We start from the raw sequence: 17,601 nt of genomic DNA, 5'->3' as shown, positions 1-17,601 counted from the left end.
TTTTAGAAATAAAATTTATTTATTATATGTCTCACTATGTAGGCAGTGTCTAAGGTATTCTAGAAATGAGATGGATCCCAGTTCTACAACTTGCTCCACATGAGTAAAATTTGAAGCCCCATGGTTCATCTGGCTCTTATATTAGATGGACTTTAAAAAAATCTCCGGAAAAGAATTCCAGAATTCAGAAAGGGAGTATTCTAAAAGGTTTTCTGTACAGAGTTACAGAATATTTTACTGCAAAAAATCCATAGAAAATTCAGTTTTACTTTGAAAGGTTTTTTGTTCCAAGTTTGGAGGCTGAATTCAGTCAGTAAAGAGTAAATCTCTGTGAGATGAGGGGATATTATCATCCCCATTTTGCAGAGAGGAGCTGAGGCACAGAGAGATTAACGTCAAAAGTATCCACTAATTTTGGGTGCCTGATGTGAAGAGCATCAGGCCTGATGATATAAGAACATAAGAACGGGTGTACCGGGTCAGACCAAAGGTCCATCTAGCCCAGTATCTGTCTACCGACAGTGGCCAATGCCAGGTGCCCCAGAGGGAGTGAACCTAACATTCTCTCTCCTGCCATCCATCTCCATCCTCTGACGAACAGAGGCCACGACACCATATAACACTTTACATGTTCAAAGCACAGCTCCTATTAACTTCAGTGACTCAGTGGTTCTGCAGATCAGTCCCCAGGATCTCTAGTCAGTCACCCAGAAAATGAGGAGCACACAATTAATTACCATTTATAAAAAGTTTGGATTAAGTGACCTGCTGAGCATCACATGGGAACCTTGTGGCAGAGGCAGAGATAGAATCCAGTTCTCCAGAGCAGCATTCAACTGCTTTAACCATGTTTTTTCTCCTCCTCCTGCAATCCCCTATCTCACTCACTAAAGACCTTCCAACTTCTGCAACAAATGAGACAGGGGTCCTACTGACAGTCTTCTTCATTACACAGCCCTGATCCATCTTCAGAGAAGGCCCATCCTGTGTGATATATGGGGCAGGGATCCCAAGAGAAAATAGCATATGAGCATGCAATTAAAGACTACAGAGTAATACATATGCACAAGTGGGGCAAAATAAGGTTGCCCAGGCATCAGGGGCATTGAGAACAGAGGAGAGATTTGCGTTCAGTTCTGGTGTCTTGACCCCTGCCACAGCCTGCTGCTGTTACTGGGAAAGTCACGCTCAGCCCCAAGCTTGAACGTGCCCAGTGTGCATGGATCCTTCTGGGTATTTAGCTGCTAAAATCTAAGTCTCTACTGAGCATGTGCGAGCTTTGATTTTCAAAGACTAATAAACTTGGCGAAATTTGGGCAGATTTTCATGGGGCCAGCAAAAGGCCCATCCCTGACGCAAAGGCTACCCCTCTGCCAAATGTCACATCCCTGCTTCAAAGCTTGGGGCACAAGAGCTTCTCTCAGAAAAGGTCCCCATAATTTTTTAACGTGGGCAAAACAACGTATTTTTCCCTCGCCTTGTGCTCAGAAAATGCTGGACCATTTTGGCTGAAATCTTCCCCCCCAAAAAATAAAGCACCCCAACTTGAGGCAAGACACCTGGCATGGAAAACTTCAGCCCAAACAATTAAAGTTTGGCAAAGTCATAAGCAGTGAAAGCAGGATCTAATAATAGAAGTATCAGGTGATCTTAAAAGGGCTGTGTTATCAGCACCACCGATAATGTTTTTATTTGTATTCTCCATAGTTCACAGTGTTCCTCTGGAAGTTTGGAAGACGTATCTTTCTCTGGTAATAGAGTTGAACCCGGTTATGTTGCCGGCCTAGGGGTTTGCCAAAAAGCGTCGAGATAACCGATGATCGAGATAAACGAAAACCAATATGGCGGCAATATATTAACATGTGCTTGAAATTTCTTTATGTACATGATGTGCGTTAATAAATGAGAATGTACATGCACGTGTTTTTGGAGGTTTTTTTACACAACAGCGTTGCCGCGATTTGTTTGATGAAGCGATCGGCATGCTATAAAAATGTACATACATGTTTGCTAACAACAAAAGGCATATGTGCACCAACTAACAGCAGAGATTTACCAGTATACAATACAAACCACCGTCGATTCTCGATACAAACCTTTATTATATTCTCCAACATTGCAAACACAAAGATCGCTCACAAAATCACAAAAAACGTGCGGGGTGTAGTTCGTTTTTACAAAAAGCTAACCAGTGTCAAAATTAAATTTGCGAGTCATTTCACTCTGACACAGCTCTGAAAAGTATCGTACACGCGGTTACTATGGTTTCTTTACAAAGTCTAAAATGCTTTGTTGCTTTTTGCCTTTAACAGTCTGCTTGAAAACAAATGCTTCAATATTATTTATGCTGTCTAAAACAGTTTCATCTCCTACAAAAGAACCATACCGTCGAATTTTCTGTAGCATTTCTACCACCTCACCAGCTGAGGGAATTGGTTCCAAATCTTCGTCCGCATCTTCTTCATCTTCTTTGTCATTGCCGCATGCAGATGTGCTTGCCTGTGCTGACTGCACACTTGATACAATGTCTTCATCGGTGATCACGCCATCAGTAATGACGTCTTTGTCGATTTCTATGTAATCTCGGAATTCCTGGACAGTGATGGCTAACTCCTGTGTCTCCTCTTCCAAGATAGCATCTGTAAGGCTTGATTTTCCCGCCACTTCCGCGAGTTCTTCTGCGGCTGCACGGCACTGTGCCTGAAACTCATCATCGGAAATATCCTGAATGACGCAGTGCATCCAGCAGTTTGAGATTGTTTCCTTCTTCACGTCATTCCAGGCTGATCTCAGGAAGTTCATTGCATCTAGAAGGGAAGGGGTGTACTGTGCCTTCTTTTCATCATGGAGCAGGTATTGGCGCATCAACATTTTCCTGTAGTACACCTTAAGCACTTGGATTATCCCCTGGTCCATTGGTTGGAGCTTACTCGTTGTGTTAGGTGGGAGGTAAAAGATCTTAATGGCCTTGAGACCAGGAACATCCGGATGAGCTCTACAGTTGTCCACGATCAGTGCCACCTTCCTTTTCTCTGCTTGGAACTTCCTGTCCCACTTTTTCACCCATGCACTGAATAGATCTCCTGTGATCCAGGCGCTTGGCTGGCCATCGTAATCACATTGGAGAACTTTGGTCTGCTTAAAGCATCTGGGATTCTAGGACTTTCCTATAACGTAGAGCGGGAGTTTTTGGCTTCCATCCATGTTAGCAGCAACTAGCACTGTAAGTCGGTCCTTCGACTTTTTTCCACCGTGACAAGCCTCCCCACGAAACGCCATAGTCTTGTCTGGAAGGCATTTCCAAAACACCCCAGTTTCATCAGCATTAAAAATGTTCTGAGTCTCATAGGTATCCAAAACTGTGCGCATTTGAGTCTTCAGCCATGAATCCACTTGTTCCTGTTGAACCGCAGCGCTCTCTCCACAAATTGCTTTGAAGACAATGTTGTGCCTCTTTTTGAAACGATCCAGCCACCCCTGACTTGCTTTAAAGTCAGGGTGTCCTAGCTTTGCAGCAAGGATGTCCGCCTTCTCCATCAGCAAGGGACCATTGACGGGAAGGTTTGTTGCTCGCGTATTTGTGAACCATTGAAACAGTGCATCGTCGACATCTTTGTGCTCAGCCACTCTAAGTTTTTTTCTTGCTGGATCAAAGACAGACTTCTCGTACATTTGCTTTATCACGTCGGCCTTCTTTTTCCATCCTGAAATGGTGTTTGCTGGAATGCCATGCTGACGACTAAGGTCTGCCGGTTTTGTTCCTTTTTCTAGCTGCAGTATGATTTCATACTTTTTCTCTATTGACTGATTGTCCAGTTTTCTCTTAACACCTCCAGACATTTTTAGAAGGGAAAAAATAAACAGAATAGCTACAGCATGTTATCCTTCAGACAAGATCAACAAGAGTGAGTGAACTGGCATGGGAGTGAACGACCATACGGACCATGATCACGTGCTACGTGAACTCAGCACATGCGCAGTGAACCAAGTACGATCATTTTTATTTATATACTAATATATAAGACGCACGATTGGTCATGGGGATCGAGATAACGGACGTTAAGTGGCAAATTTGGCCCTCTTTTGTGCTCGAGATATTAGGGTACGACGACATAAAAGAACCGACATAACCGATGAGAAAATGCTAAGACAAAGAGAGAATTTGGCGGTTCCACTTCTAAAACGTCGACTTAATACGATTGGCAAGTTAACCGAGGTCGAGATAAATGGGTTCGACTGTAGTGTCATATTTCATTATGCGAACATCAGTATTTTCCCTCTCACTCTGGCATTTTCTGTGCATTAGGGACATGATAGAAATAATAAAAACATTGTGTTGTATTTTGATTGGTGTTGAAATTAGCATGGCTCATTTTGTTTTGGTATGCTACGTCCTCGCTGTACTGCTGGTATTATGGATTATTTTATCTCTGCTATCAGCAGAAGTCTTGGAATAGGATTTCTTTAACTTGTGCTCATGCCGACTGCCTGTCTTGCTCTGCAGCAAGAGAGCAGAAGTACGGTGGGATCATCCTTAACGATGGCAGATTTTTTCTTACTTTTTTATGCTAGTGATAAATTGGGGGTATTGCTTTCTGTTTACAAATGATCTGGCATTCATGGGTTTATTGAGTGAAGCAACTGCTACTTCCAGAGGTGTTAACTTCACAATATGGAAGAGGCAGATCAGCTACCACTCATGCAGCCTTTTAAAAATGATAAATAATATTTTTTAAAGTGCAGTGATGAGGAACTGTTTGGCTGAGCTCATCGACAATGAGTCTTTCACCTAGGGTGAATCGGGACAGTCCGGATTTTGGGGTCTTTTTCTTATATAGGCTCCTATTACCCCTAACCCCCATCCTGATTTTTCACACTTGCTGTCTGGTCACCCTACTTTCACCTCTAGATTGCTGGTTGCTCCAGTACTGAGTGACAGATGATGATTTAGTGGCTTATGAGAAATACAATGATGGTCTCAGTCCAGTTCTCAGCAGACAAGTGTAAACATCACGACACTGCAATCCCAACCGGTATTAATTGGCACCCAGGTTGACAGTCTCTGAAGAGAGATACACTGATACACTCCTAGAGCAGGACCCTCTCCCCAGATGAGTGATTGGATGATGTGGGCAATCTTTCATTGCTGATGTGTGCTGCCATAACAGTTGTTGTCTGTAAAGAGAGGGTTTGAGTCTCCACAGCTGTCAGTCCAGCACTTTCCATGGTTTCAGTTTTAAAAAGTGTGGTTAAAAACATTGGGGGGGGGGGAAAGCTTGCCTCCTTCCTAAAAAATGCTTTGCTTCTGCTGCTGATCCCAAGACCACTTCAGTGTTTACTCTAAATCTAGGTTTCTTATTGCAGGGAGTGAACAATGTCAGGGGATAAGATTTCCAGAACAATTTTACTTTCTTTGAGGACTGGGAGATGGGACTTTATGTTTTGTAAGGAGAAAAAAAGGAGACATTTAGACAAAAATAACCCATTGAGCAGTTAACCAGCAGAGCCGTCGCTGTCAATAGTTGGCACAGCCAGACTAGAAAGTATGTAATATCTTGGCTGACCACCATCAAAAATTGCTATTGTGGGAATTTGCACATTAGCAAATTTAATTGAAAGCAAATCCAAGCTTCTTTCATGCAAGAAGTCTCTTTCTGCCTTATTACTTAACTTGTTAAAATTGTACTTGAAAGATGGGGGAAAGCTTGAAATGTATATTGATTGATTTTTTTTTTAAAGAGTATTACTGAGTCTCTCGACTTTTTGCTGATCTTGGATCATTTCATTTTCACAATATTTCATAATTAAAATTATTAGTAATTCTGTTTTAAGTCTCTGCCAACTTCCTAATTAACTCTTTTTTCCCTCATATTGCAGTGCTTATTTATTACTGTCAGCTCACTGTATAGTTTACACAATGCACCAGGAATTTTTACCAAGAATGTCTCTGGTTTTGTTCTGTTGATATATGTATCTTTGTTTCCACTGCAGCCATACAAATCATGGGATTAATGAGCTGTCAGATTCTGTGTAATGAATGAAAAAATGACAGAGATCTTTTCAGAATTTAAGAAGAAATGTGCTAAATTTGTCATCGGTGCTATAAAGAAATCACATCTCTTCCGTGTATGAATCAGGAAACTTCTAAAAAAATAAATAAAAATTGCAGTGGTGCAAAGGCCCCACGTGATCCCCTGGTGAGCAGTGGTTATTTCCAATTCCGTTTCCATCTCTTTTGGCATCACTGCTCAGGGGCTGTTTGAGAGAGAGAGGCAGGAGAATATGTTTTGGAAAAAGCAATAGATTTCTACACCTGGGGCTCTAGGTTCTTAGTTGAACCCCCAGCTGGAGATTTTTCTGTGTTCTCTCTTTTTGCCTATATGAACTTGCTGGATTTCTTGTTATAAACATTACTCCTTAAAGGGAAGACCTTGCTGACTGCCAAAGAGTTATTTTTCCATGTGGGTCATTCTACCCATTTACAAAGTTTCATTAGATTTAGATTCCATAATTCTTCTTATATATATAAAAATATATTTTTATCCAGGTGACGGTCACAGATGGAGGCATCTCTCCCAAGCAATCTACTGTTTGGGTGGTGGTTCAAGTTCTGGATGAAAATGATAACAAGCCTCAGTTTCCAGAGAAAGTCTATCAGATCAAGTTGCCCGAGAGGGACCGCAAGAAAAGAGGGGAGCCAATCTACAGAGCTTTTGCATTTGACAAAGATGAAGGACCGAATGCAGAAATTTCCTACAGCATCGTGGATGGAAATGATGATGGGAGATTTTTTATTGACCCTAAAACCGGGATGGTTTCTTCCAGAAAGCAATTCACAGCAGGGAATTATGACATCTTAACAGTAAGGCTTCATTAACCAGAAGAAGCACACACCATTTGATGTTTCAATAATATGTTTTTTAAAGTTAGTATAAATAATGTCACATAGTTTTCCCTAATTTAGGAGTTATATGTAAAACCTTAACCTATTAAGAAATCCAGTTGTCATACATAACTATAGATAAAGAAATAAGCTCTTTTTACTCTGAATGTTTTCATACTATAGTACATAATGGGTTCTTCTCAGGTTGTTCAGAAGGTAGATGTTCAAAGCATCAGTTTGTCTTTCCAATGCACGGGAAAAAATGTAGTCCGAGGGCTTGTCTACGCACACAATAGTTGTACCACTTAACTCTACCACGTCAGTTAAAACAATACAACCCCCTTAGTGTGGAGGCAGTTATACTGGTATAAAAGTACCATATATAAGCTGAATATTTTTGGTAAAAAAGTGACGCATCAAAGAGCGGGCGTTGGCTTATAAATGGGTCTACACCAAAATTTGATGATTTTAAACTCTATGGAATCATTGAATTGAATATCTAATACATTGTCGTTTTGTTTACCTGGAGCGTCTGTAGGCCTGGAGCCCCACAGCAAACCCTGGCCACTGGGGCTCCATGCCTGTGAATGCTCCAGGTAAACAAAACGTCCAGGCCTGCTAGAGGCTTACCCTAATGGGCCAGGAGCCAAAGTTTGCCAACCCCTGAAATATAGGGTAGGCTTATGAAAGGGTCATATAGTTTTTGCTCTTTTTACCTAACCATCTTGGGAGGTTGGCCTATAAACGGATGGGCTAATGAACGAGTATATACGGTAATTATACTAGTATGGCTTATGGAGGCCCTCTCAGAGATCCAGAGAGGCCCGGGCCACTTCCAGCTTTGAGGCCCCCTAGCCATAATAAAAATAAAAAAATGACGATACATGAAAACAAAATAAGGCACCAAAAAAAGAGTGAGACAATAATTGAATACTTTTTTATGTAACAAATGCTTTTCTAGCCCGTCTCTGTGCAAATGCACTAATTATTGAGGAAAAATCTATATCAGGTGTCTAAATTTGAGTCCCCCTTTGAGCTTGAGGCCCAGGCCAAATGGCCCTCTTATTGGCCCCGGGTTTTTGCTTGTAAGTGAAGGGGAATAAGCTCTACTGACATAAAGCACTTTTACACTGGTGTAACTTCACCCACACTAGGGGGTTGCACTGCAATAACTATTTCAGTAAAAAAAATCACTGCCTTAACCAAAATAGTTATGGGGCCCAAAAACTGTTCAGTCTAGGCCTGAGAGAGACAAGAGATGTGTGGTGTTTTTTGATAGAATCAAATTTAGGGGCATATGAACTCCAGAAATCCATATGTATTGAAACACTCTTGTGTGATTGAAAACGATTGATGGTAGGCACTTAAACAAAGGATAATGACAGCGAAGTATTGAGTGGGCACAGATGTCTAGTAGTGTGCCACATCGATCGATGTTTCACATCTTCATCAGGGATCTAGGTGTCCGCGTAAACAGCACAATGACCAGGTGCCTTTCAGATCTCACACTGCGAGCCAGGTCTCTCTCACTTCTTGGGAATTGGCTTTATTAATAAAATACTGTAATGTCAAGTTCAGCTCAAGTCTTCTCCCCAGGCCAAGTTCCCACTCGGATTCCTACCCCAGGACTGCTCAGGATACAGCCTTGATCCCCCCCTCTCTCTAAAGAGCCCACCCCTCTTAAATCCAAGCAGAGTAACAAGCCACCTGCTATAGTTCACCAGATCACCTTAATCTGTTTCCCACAAACCACCTGTTACAGTTCACCAGACTACCTTTATCTATTTCCCAGCAAGATCAACACTGGCTAACAGGATATGGTATTTCAGGCAAATACTGCCAGCCTTTAAAAAAGTGTGTTAATCACATTAATTGATGCTATACATATATATTTATAAATATCTCCTATAGTATATAACTTGAAAACACACTAAATAAAGGAAAACTAGCCAGACTCTCAGGATGTTGGCATAACTGACCAAAGCACCCACATGAAATTGTATTTGTAACCCCCATCCTCCCTTCTCTGACCCAGATGTTTGTCATCCCATGTCTTTTTCTACACATAGGGCTTGTCTGTCTGGAGAGTTACTGTACAGTAAGCTGCACTGTAAATCAAGAGCTGCTGCACACTAAGTCACCATGTGTACCCTGCTGCCTCTCACTAAAAGTTCTGCAGTATGCTTTGACCTACTGCGTTCTGAAACAGTGGTAGGTCAAAGTGCACTGTGGAACTTCTAGTGCATGGCCACAGGTTCCATGCAGCCAATTAGCACATAGCAGGCTAGAGTGCTGTAGATTTACACCCCAGCTTGCCAGGCACTAACTCTTGGTATAGACAAGCCCCTAGATTGTAAACTATTCCAGGCAAGGATCATGCTTATCAAGCACCATGCACTTTGATGGTATAATACAGGGGTCAGCAACCTTTGAGAAGTGGCATGCCAAGTCTTCAGTAATTTAAGGTTTTGCGTGCCAGTAATAAATTTTACATTTACAGAGGCCCCAGACTGGCAGCGGGCTGAGCGGGGCTGGCGGCAGGGACAGCAGGGCTGGCGGCAGGGGCCGGCGGACAGACCGGCAGTGGACTGAGCCATCCAGGCCGGCAGCAGGCTGAATGGGACTGAGACCCCATCTGGCAAGGGGCCGGCAGCCGGAACCCCAGCAGGCTGAGCGGGGCCGGCGGCTGGAACCCCAGACCGGCAGCGGGCTGAGCAGCTCAGCCAGATGACAAAATGGAGTTCCAGCCACCGGCTCCTGCTAGCCGGGATCCTGGCTGTTGCCCCCGCACAGCCCGCCTGGGCTTCTGTTTACCCATGCTGGGAGCGGGATGAGCAGGGCTGGCAGACGGGACCCCAGACCGGCAGCGCAGGCGACAAACGGAACCCCAGACCGGTAGCGCACTGAGCCACTCAGCCCGCTGCCGGTCTGGGGTTCTGGCTGCCGGCCCCTGCCAGTGGGGGTCCCATCCATCAGCCCCACTCAGCCCGCTGCCGGCTCGGGGTTCCGTCCATTCAGGCTGGCAGCGGGCTGAGTGGGGCCGAGACCTGGGCTGGCAAGGGGCCGGCGACCAGAACCCTACACCGGCAGCTGGCTGAGCGTGGCTGGTGGATGGAACCTCAGACTGGCGGCAGGCTGAGTGGCTCAGCCAGCTGACAGTCTGGAGTTCCGGCCGCCGGCTCCTGCCAGCCGGGGTCCTGGCCGTCGGCCCTGCTCAGCCCGCTGTTGGCCTAGGATTCCATTCACCCAGGCAGGCAGCGGGCTGAGCGGGGCCGGAGGCCGGGACCTCGGCTGGCAGCAGCATGCCAGTAAAAATCGGCTCGCGTGCCATAGGTTGCCAACCCCAGTATAATATAAATAATAATAAGAATTAACCCTAAATTGGGAGGAATTGTGAACACGAGGGCAGAGAAGCAACATAAATAGATCTAGAGAAACTGAAACAAAGGAAGAAAGTAATCATTTTGGAAAATGGGTTGAAATAATCCAAAACATGGTACTGTAAGAGACTGAAGGATCATAGCATACTGAAAAGTTAATAGTTTTGCAGTCCAAGTGCGATAGCAAAAAAGGCCATTGGTCCACATATGTGTCGTGTCATGGATCATATTTGTGTTTGCCAAAGTAAGTCTGCTATCTCAGTTGGAATCTCTGAGTAGGACTCCAGTAATACTGCCAGTAATGCTGAAAATAACAACAGCAGTGTAAACACAAGATATAGGAATTATTTAGACTGGAAATAGGAGTAATGGGGTGAAATTAAGGGAAATTTGGAGAAGATTATTAATCATAATACTTACCTCTTATATAATGCTTCTCATCAGCAGGTCAATAGTGCAAGTGCAAAGGTAAATATCATTATCTCCATTTCACAGATGGGGAAAATGAGGCATAGAGTGGTGAAGTGACTTCCCAAAGGTCACCCAGTAGCTTAGTGGCAAAGCTAGGAATAGAACCCAGGTCAAACTTCCTGAGAGTGAAAGCCTATTACATTTTAGAAAAGTCTTCTATGAAAATTACATTAGTCCACTTCTGGACCAGTATCAATAAAGCACTGGTAGACTCATGCACCAATAACAGGTTAAAAGTGTGAATCATTTGACTAGAAACATATGACATGTACTGTTAAAAAGCTGAGATTCTTACTTGTCTGTTACTTGTAGCATAGAATCATAGACTATCAGAGTTGGAGGGGACCTCAGGAGGTCATCTAGTCCAACCCCCTGCACAAATCAGGACCAATTCCCAACTAAATCATCCCAGCCAGGGCTTTGTCAAGCCTGAGCTTAAAACCCTCTAAGAAAGGAGATTCCACCACCTCCCTAGGTAACCCATTCCAGTGCATCACCACCCTCCTAGTGAAAAAGTTTTTCCTAATATCCAACTTAAACCTTCCCCACTGCATATCTTTTTAGTACTGGCCTCGCAAGCAGATACAGACCTTTACATCTCATTAATCTGAATGCCATCTTGCTATTTTACCCTGTTTGGATAACAAAATATTAATGCCCAATATCTCTCAAAAACTGCAGCAGATATAAAATCTATGGAGTTAAGATAAGGGTGAAAAGAGCCTATATAGGATATTGAAGTCATCATCATCTACCATGCTGAAAGCCCTCTGTAGTCAATATTTGTTTTGTTAGTTCACGCATCCCTACAATACTGCTGGTATTATTTGACAGTACCAGTTGTAGTGGTTTCTATCCCTTCCGCATAGCAAGGATTGCTTCAAACCCCTGAAATAACTTTATTTTGTCAAGTTCCCCTCGCTGCCTCAGAAGTGCAGAGAAGACCATAAGCAGTAACAATCCCTTTAGACAATCCCTATCTCAGGTATTGGGCAGGTCACTTTACTTAGTTAGTTAGTTTTAAAAAAAATAGCGCAAAATTGAGTTTTCAACTAAATGAGATTTTGCCAAGTGAAAAGTGTCTGCAGAAATTTTTTATTTTGGGTGAAATTTAGTGGCATTAGATACACAGGAGGTCCTTTCAGACCTTAACCCTATGAAACTATGGAAAACTTACATATTTAGGCTGAAAACTGAAATATTTTGAGCCAGATATCCTGTCACAGTTCCTCATGAAGGGCAATAGTTCAGTTTCCTCATGTTCCCATTGTCCTCCCTGGCTGGGTCATGTCCCTCCTGATTCACCATGGCCAGGGGCTTTCATGATGCAACCTCCTCCCTCAGCAGGAGGAATAACTGTGGTGCATGTTGCGGGTTGTAGTCCAGACAGGGAGCCTGGACTGAAAGGGAGCACGAGGTCCTCAGAATACAACTCCCATGAGGCCAGCAGCATTTCCAAATCAAACCATTTTGATTTTCACTGAAAGATTAAACTTTTACATGAAAAATTTTGACTAAAATGATTTTGTTGAAAATGTCCACAGAAATAAACCCAACTTTACTCTGGTGGCAGGAATATACTCAAGATGCATTGACAGAGCAGCATGTTAAGCCACCGTATGTGTTCTCTCTATGCGTAACAGATAAAAGCAGTGGACAATGGACGACCCCAGAAGTCTTCAACTGCGCGCCTCCATATTGAGTGGATTAAGAAACCCGTACCCTCACCTGTATCACTGACTTTCGATGAGCCCTTCTACAACTTCACTGTCATGGAAAGCGATAAAGTGACAGAAATTGTGGGAGTGGTCTCTGTGCAACCCGCTAACATACCTTTGTGGTTTGATGTAGTCGGTAAGTTTGAACTCAGTGCTGTGAATAGGTATCAAGAAAAACACCTCAGGATGTGTGGTTTTGAGAGTGAGAAAACTAACAGTGAATTATCACCCAAATTAAAAACGTGAAATGCTGAGATGAAAATGCCTAATTTAATATAATAATAATAATACTCATGCTTTTGTTATGACTCCTTAGCTAAGCTGAAAAGAAAGCGCTGGATGGCTGGATTGTTTTTTTTTTTCATAGTATGTTATTTACTGCAATCTTGATGTTGTCTGTCATTTAAATTCTATTATCATACTTTGCTAATCTCATTTCTAAATGTATTTATGGTACTTAGACTTGCTGTCCCTCATTTCTCTCTTCACCTTTTTTTCTGCATTCTGTTCTTTTTTTTCTGCTTCCGACTGCCCTGCTTCAAGGTGGCAAGCATGCTCGAGAGATGTTCTATATTCTACAGACAGCTTGTGGGCAGAACTGTTCAACAGAAGGTACCCTTAGTGCAAACACATTTGCTAAAATACAACTATCCAAGCTGCCTTTTTTTTTTTTTTTACAAGTTCTTTGAAGCAAATTAGATTACATCTTTCGTAAGTGTCTGTGACAGAATGGACTTGATACATTCTTTTCTATGACAGCTTTATCGTATCCAATTATTATCCCTTTATTCACGGATTTTCACAATTTTAACAAAAAAAATCAAATGTTTTACAGTTCAGTGCTGTCTGTTTAAAACATGAAATGGAAAAAAAATAGGCGTTAGCATCAGCATGTGGGTTGCAAATGAAGCCACCAAAATGATCATCTTGAATGCAAGCTGAAAAAGAGAAATAAGTTTAGATGTGAGATTTCAAGCACAAAATTGACTAATTTGCCTTCCATAATTTTGCTTATAAAGCTGGGGGAAGGAAAGCAAGCCTGGTTGGTAAAAGGCAGGAGAGGGCATGACAGTGGTGGTATTTTAAATGCCAAGGCAAATGCAGTAGGTCTGTGGATATCAGAAAAAGAGGGGAAAAGGAGTATTGCTTAGCAGCTGGAACAGGGAACTAAAAGTCAGCATTCCTGAGGTCTGTTCCCAGTTCTGCCACTGATTTATTTGTGTGGCTTTGGGCAACTCACTTAACATCTCTGTAACCATTCTGTCCTTAACTGCCAATCTGTGCAGATCAGGAAGGGAAACTATTGTGTTTCCTCTTATATCTGTAACTGGGTTTCTGAGATGCCAAATATCATTAAAACTAAACCCAATGCTGTCATGCTCTTGGGTTCCTGTTAGCCCAGGGGTTGGCAACCTCTGGCACGTGGCTCGCCAGGATAAGCACCCTGGCGGGCCGGGCCAGTTTGTTTACCTGCCGCGTCCGCAGGTTCAGCCAATCGCGGCTCCCACTGGCTGTGGTTCGCCGCTCCAGGCCAATGGGGGTGGCGGGAAGCCACGGCCAGCACACTCCTCAGCCCGCATTGCTTCCTGCAGCCCCCATTGGCCGAACCTGCCAACACGGCAGATAAACAAACCGGCCCGGCCTACTAGGGTGCTTACCCCAATGAGCTGCATGCCAGAGGTTGCTGACCCCTTCATTAGCCCTTTGAGAAGAGCAAAACACATCTCCTAATGTCTTCCCTTGCATTCTTCGATAGTTTTAGCACAGCATGAGTAGTTTATATTAGCATCATGTTTACATTCCCTTCCTCTTGCTGACCCTAACTGTCCTCCCAGGGGGAGCCCCTCCTATTGACTTTATTGTCACTTTTTGAACTCGAATTTCTTGTTGGACTTCTCTGCCCTTCATCCCGTTTTGTCTTTTGCTCAGTGAATCCCACCACTCTCATTATAATGCTCTCAACTTTAACTCTGAGAGAAGGCTGCTGCTTTCCAGCTACATTCTTATGCATCATTATAATTATTCCTGTTCCAGCACCTCCTTGTAATGATGTTCAACATGTTTGCCTCCCAAAGAGGTGGCTGATGAAGAGCATGCATGGTAATTAGAGCCCGTAGTTTGCAATTCAACATAGTACTTACAGCTAGAATAGCGAAAATACTTATAAAAATACGTTTCAGTTTATTCCCCCTCCCCATGAAAAAGAATCCTAACATCATCCATAAAGGCTCTAGGGTTTGATACTGAAAGATGTTGAGTCGGTACCAAGAGGTGTTGAGCGCCTAACTTCCATTGACTTTAATAGGAATTCTGGGCACGCGGCACCTCTCAGTACATTGCAAGGTTGATTCCCTAGTCTGCATCTGTGGCCATCTACTTTAGTAGTAGTAGTAGTAGTAGTTCTACTGCAGTAGTGCCTAGTAGCACCAGACATGAACCAGGACCCCAATGTGCCTGGTGCTGTGCAAACAAAGAACAAAAAGATGGTCCCTGCCACAGAGCGCTTACTGTCTAAGTATTTTATGTTTAGATTAATTTGACTGCTTCTAATCAGTGTCAGTTACCATACGGGAAGCTCTGAGGGACTGATGGCTCCAGACAGCTGTTTGTGAGCAACACTAAAAGAGGGCAGCAGCCTTGCTCTGATCTGAATTTTGCACTTGCATCTCCATGAACATCCCGCAGTAAAGTCAACGGGAGCCCTGCATGCTTATGCAAGTGCCTGATTTAACCCAGCGTTTGGAATTCAACCTTTACGTTTATTGGCTTCATAAAATAAATGAGAACCAGAATCTCCCGGTATCATGATTTCCCTTCATTATTTTTTTTCTGATATCTGCTTGCCTGTTTGTTTAATTTGGAATTCACCTCCTCACATAGGAGGCTGCCTTCTATTTGAGCCCTTCTAATCAATAATGGTTGAAAAGTCAAACCCGATTTCTGTTTTCAGCATGTATTCGATATGTCTGTCGGGTCACACCAAGCCCACAGCACTGCATTGTGAAGGCCCTGTACGCAAGAGCCTATTTTCTCAGTTTTTGTTATATTTAATCACTGGTGGATAAGAAACTCATTTTCAATGGGATACAAGCTCCAAGACAGTTGAAATTCTTTTTGTTCCCATGTAAACCGAGCCCTCTCTCTGTCTCTGTCTCTTTCACCCCTTTGCACTGGTGGTGGGAGTGGTACGATAATTAGTGTGCTACTTTTGCTGCATTAGCTGAGCTGCACGGTGCTGATTGTTGCTTATGTAGCATGTTGCACAAAACCCTTCTGACACTTTCCCAATAGGTCGCTCTCCATCCCTTCCTCCTACTCCTGATGTAGGCCTTTAAAAGGACAGGCATCTTTTAAAACCAGAGCAGGACCTTCCTACCCCATTGTGCTTAAATTCCAGTAAGTTCAGGATCCCTGGCTAATAATAATGTAAACTTTTTCCTGTGAAAACCACATTGCACTGATTTTCACTGAGTGCCAAAAACATGTGGTTCCCCAGCCTCTTTTGAATCATCTGCTATGAGAAGTGTGTACTATATTTCTTGATTTTTTTCCCCTACGCCTTAATTTTCTGCCCTGTCCTCAGCTTCTCAGGAAAATCATAGCCTTGGATTTGCTACGAACAGCTACTTTGCTGAAATTCAAAATATCTCTGCAGTGTCCTTCTCTTTCTAAGGGTATGTCTACACTACCTGTCGGCTCGGCAGGCAGCAGTCGATCCAGCGGGGGTCGATTTATCGTGTCTAGTCTGGACGCGATAAATCAATCCCCAAGCGCTCTCCCGTCAACTCCTGTACTCCACCGCCGCGAGAGGTGCAGGCGGAGTCAACTTCACGTAGCTGAAGTTGCGTTACTTAGATCGATTCCCCTCCCATGTAGACCAGACCTAAGATAATGTGCTACATATGAAGTCTTGCTTTGCATGTCGTGTTACTAATATTTCTAAAATATGCCATGTTTTAACTGAATGCTGCAGTTGAATTCAGAATACTTGGTACCTGTTTTGCCAGCATATAGATTTATTTTAGATCCGCCAGAACTAGAAAGCTAAATTTCCGATCCTGACCTCTCCCTGAGTCTGAGTAATTTGGGCTGTACCTCTTCCTGCAAATGCCAGAGGCAGTATAGACTCTTCCTCGGGACCCTGGAATCTGTCCATTCCCTTTCCATCGTTGTCCCTCCGGCACTGCATACAGGGCAGTGGTTCAGCTGTCCCATGTGTTTCTCTTAGCATCCTAGGTTTTATAACTCAACTTTGGGGCAGGGCTAAGCAAGATTCCCCCCTCCCCACGCCTTGGGACAAATATTATTTTGGGGCTCTGCTCCCTGAATCAGAACCACCGACCAAACTCCTTTTCTCTTTCCCTCCACATCATAACAAAGCAGGGCTGTATAAGACAACCTGAACACCCAGAGTTGCTCCATCTGTGTGGAGACCTGCCCAGCAGCTGAACCAGGCACACTTTGCCCAAGGGCGCCAGGAGAAAGGGCTAAGAAATCCCGCCACTTCAGCCAAGTCTCCTCTGTAGATACCTCCCTAAACTCAGTATAGTCTTCTATTGTGCTTGGGACTTGACAACACAGACCATCCTTTGCAATCAGGGATTTCTCAGGAGTATGTCCAACCCCACTATCTTGGTCCAGTCCTCTTCAAAAGGGAAAAGCTCTAGAGTTTCCTTCCATACACATCAGTGGGTAATAGAGTCATTTGCATAGAACTCTGGCATGGTTTCCCCTTCTTCCCAGAGGAAGATATGGGCTCTTACAGGAATACACTCCTGTTGTATTTTTAAATTACCTCTCAGCAAAGGAGGGACACACGGGGCTCTTACACCTTCTACTTTCTATATTTCTCCCTCTAAAGATAAAGTAAAAAAATCCAGAATGGAAACAGAAGAAAATGGAAAAGAAAAGATAAAAAGCATGCCACATTTCTTCACCATATCCATCAGTCCCTGCAAGGTTCACCTTTGGAAAGGTTCACCTTTGGAAATTGCCCCTAGCATTGTAAAACCCTTCTGTTTAGCCTGTCCTTTGCAACAAGGGTGTTCTTGAAAGTTTTGATGATGATATTAGCCAGGCTAATTCTGTCTAGAAAGTCACATGTACCTATTCCGAGCTGGTACTGTTTTAAGAGCACCATGACAAGAAG

At 43.3% G+C, this 17,601-nt stretch overlaps 1 protein-coding gene across 1 annotated transcript in view; it reads left to right on the top strand.

Annotated features, from left to right (window-relative positions):
• Positions 1-17,601, top strand: part of FAT3 (FAT atypical cadherin 3) — a 471,657-nt gene that overhangs the window by 302,913 nt on the left and 151,143 nt on the right. Inside the window, exons 4-5 of the mRNA XM_045020047.1 lie at positions 6,548-6,862; positions 12,378-12,588. Of these exons, the coding sequence (XP_044875982.1) occupies positions 6,548-6,862; positions 12,378-12,588 (526 nt within the window). The remainder of the gene's footprint in view (positions 1-6,547; positions 6,863-12,377; positions 12,589-17,601) is intronic.

The sequence above is a fragment of the Mauremys mutica genome, chromosome 1 (assembly GCF_020497125.1).
Source record: "Mauremys mutica isolate MM-2020 ecotype Southern chromosome 1, ASM2049712v1, whole genome shotgun sequence".
Taxonomy (NCBI): domain Eukaryota; kingdom Metazoa; phylum Chordata; order Testudines; family Geoemydidae; genus Mauremys; species Mauremys mutica.
Note: the sequence above shows the minus strand (reverse complement) of the source record. Positions and strands in the feature narration are given on the sequence as shown.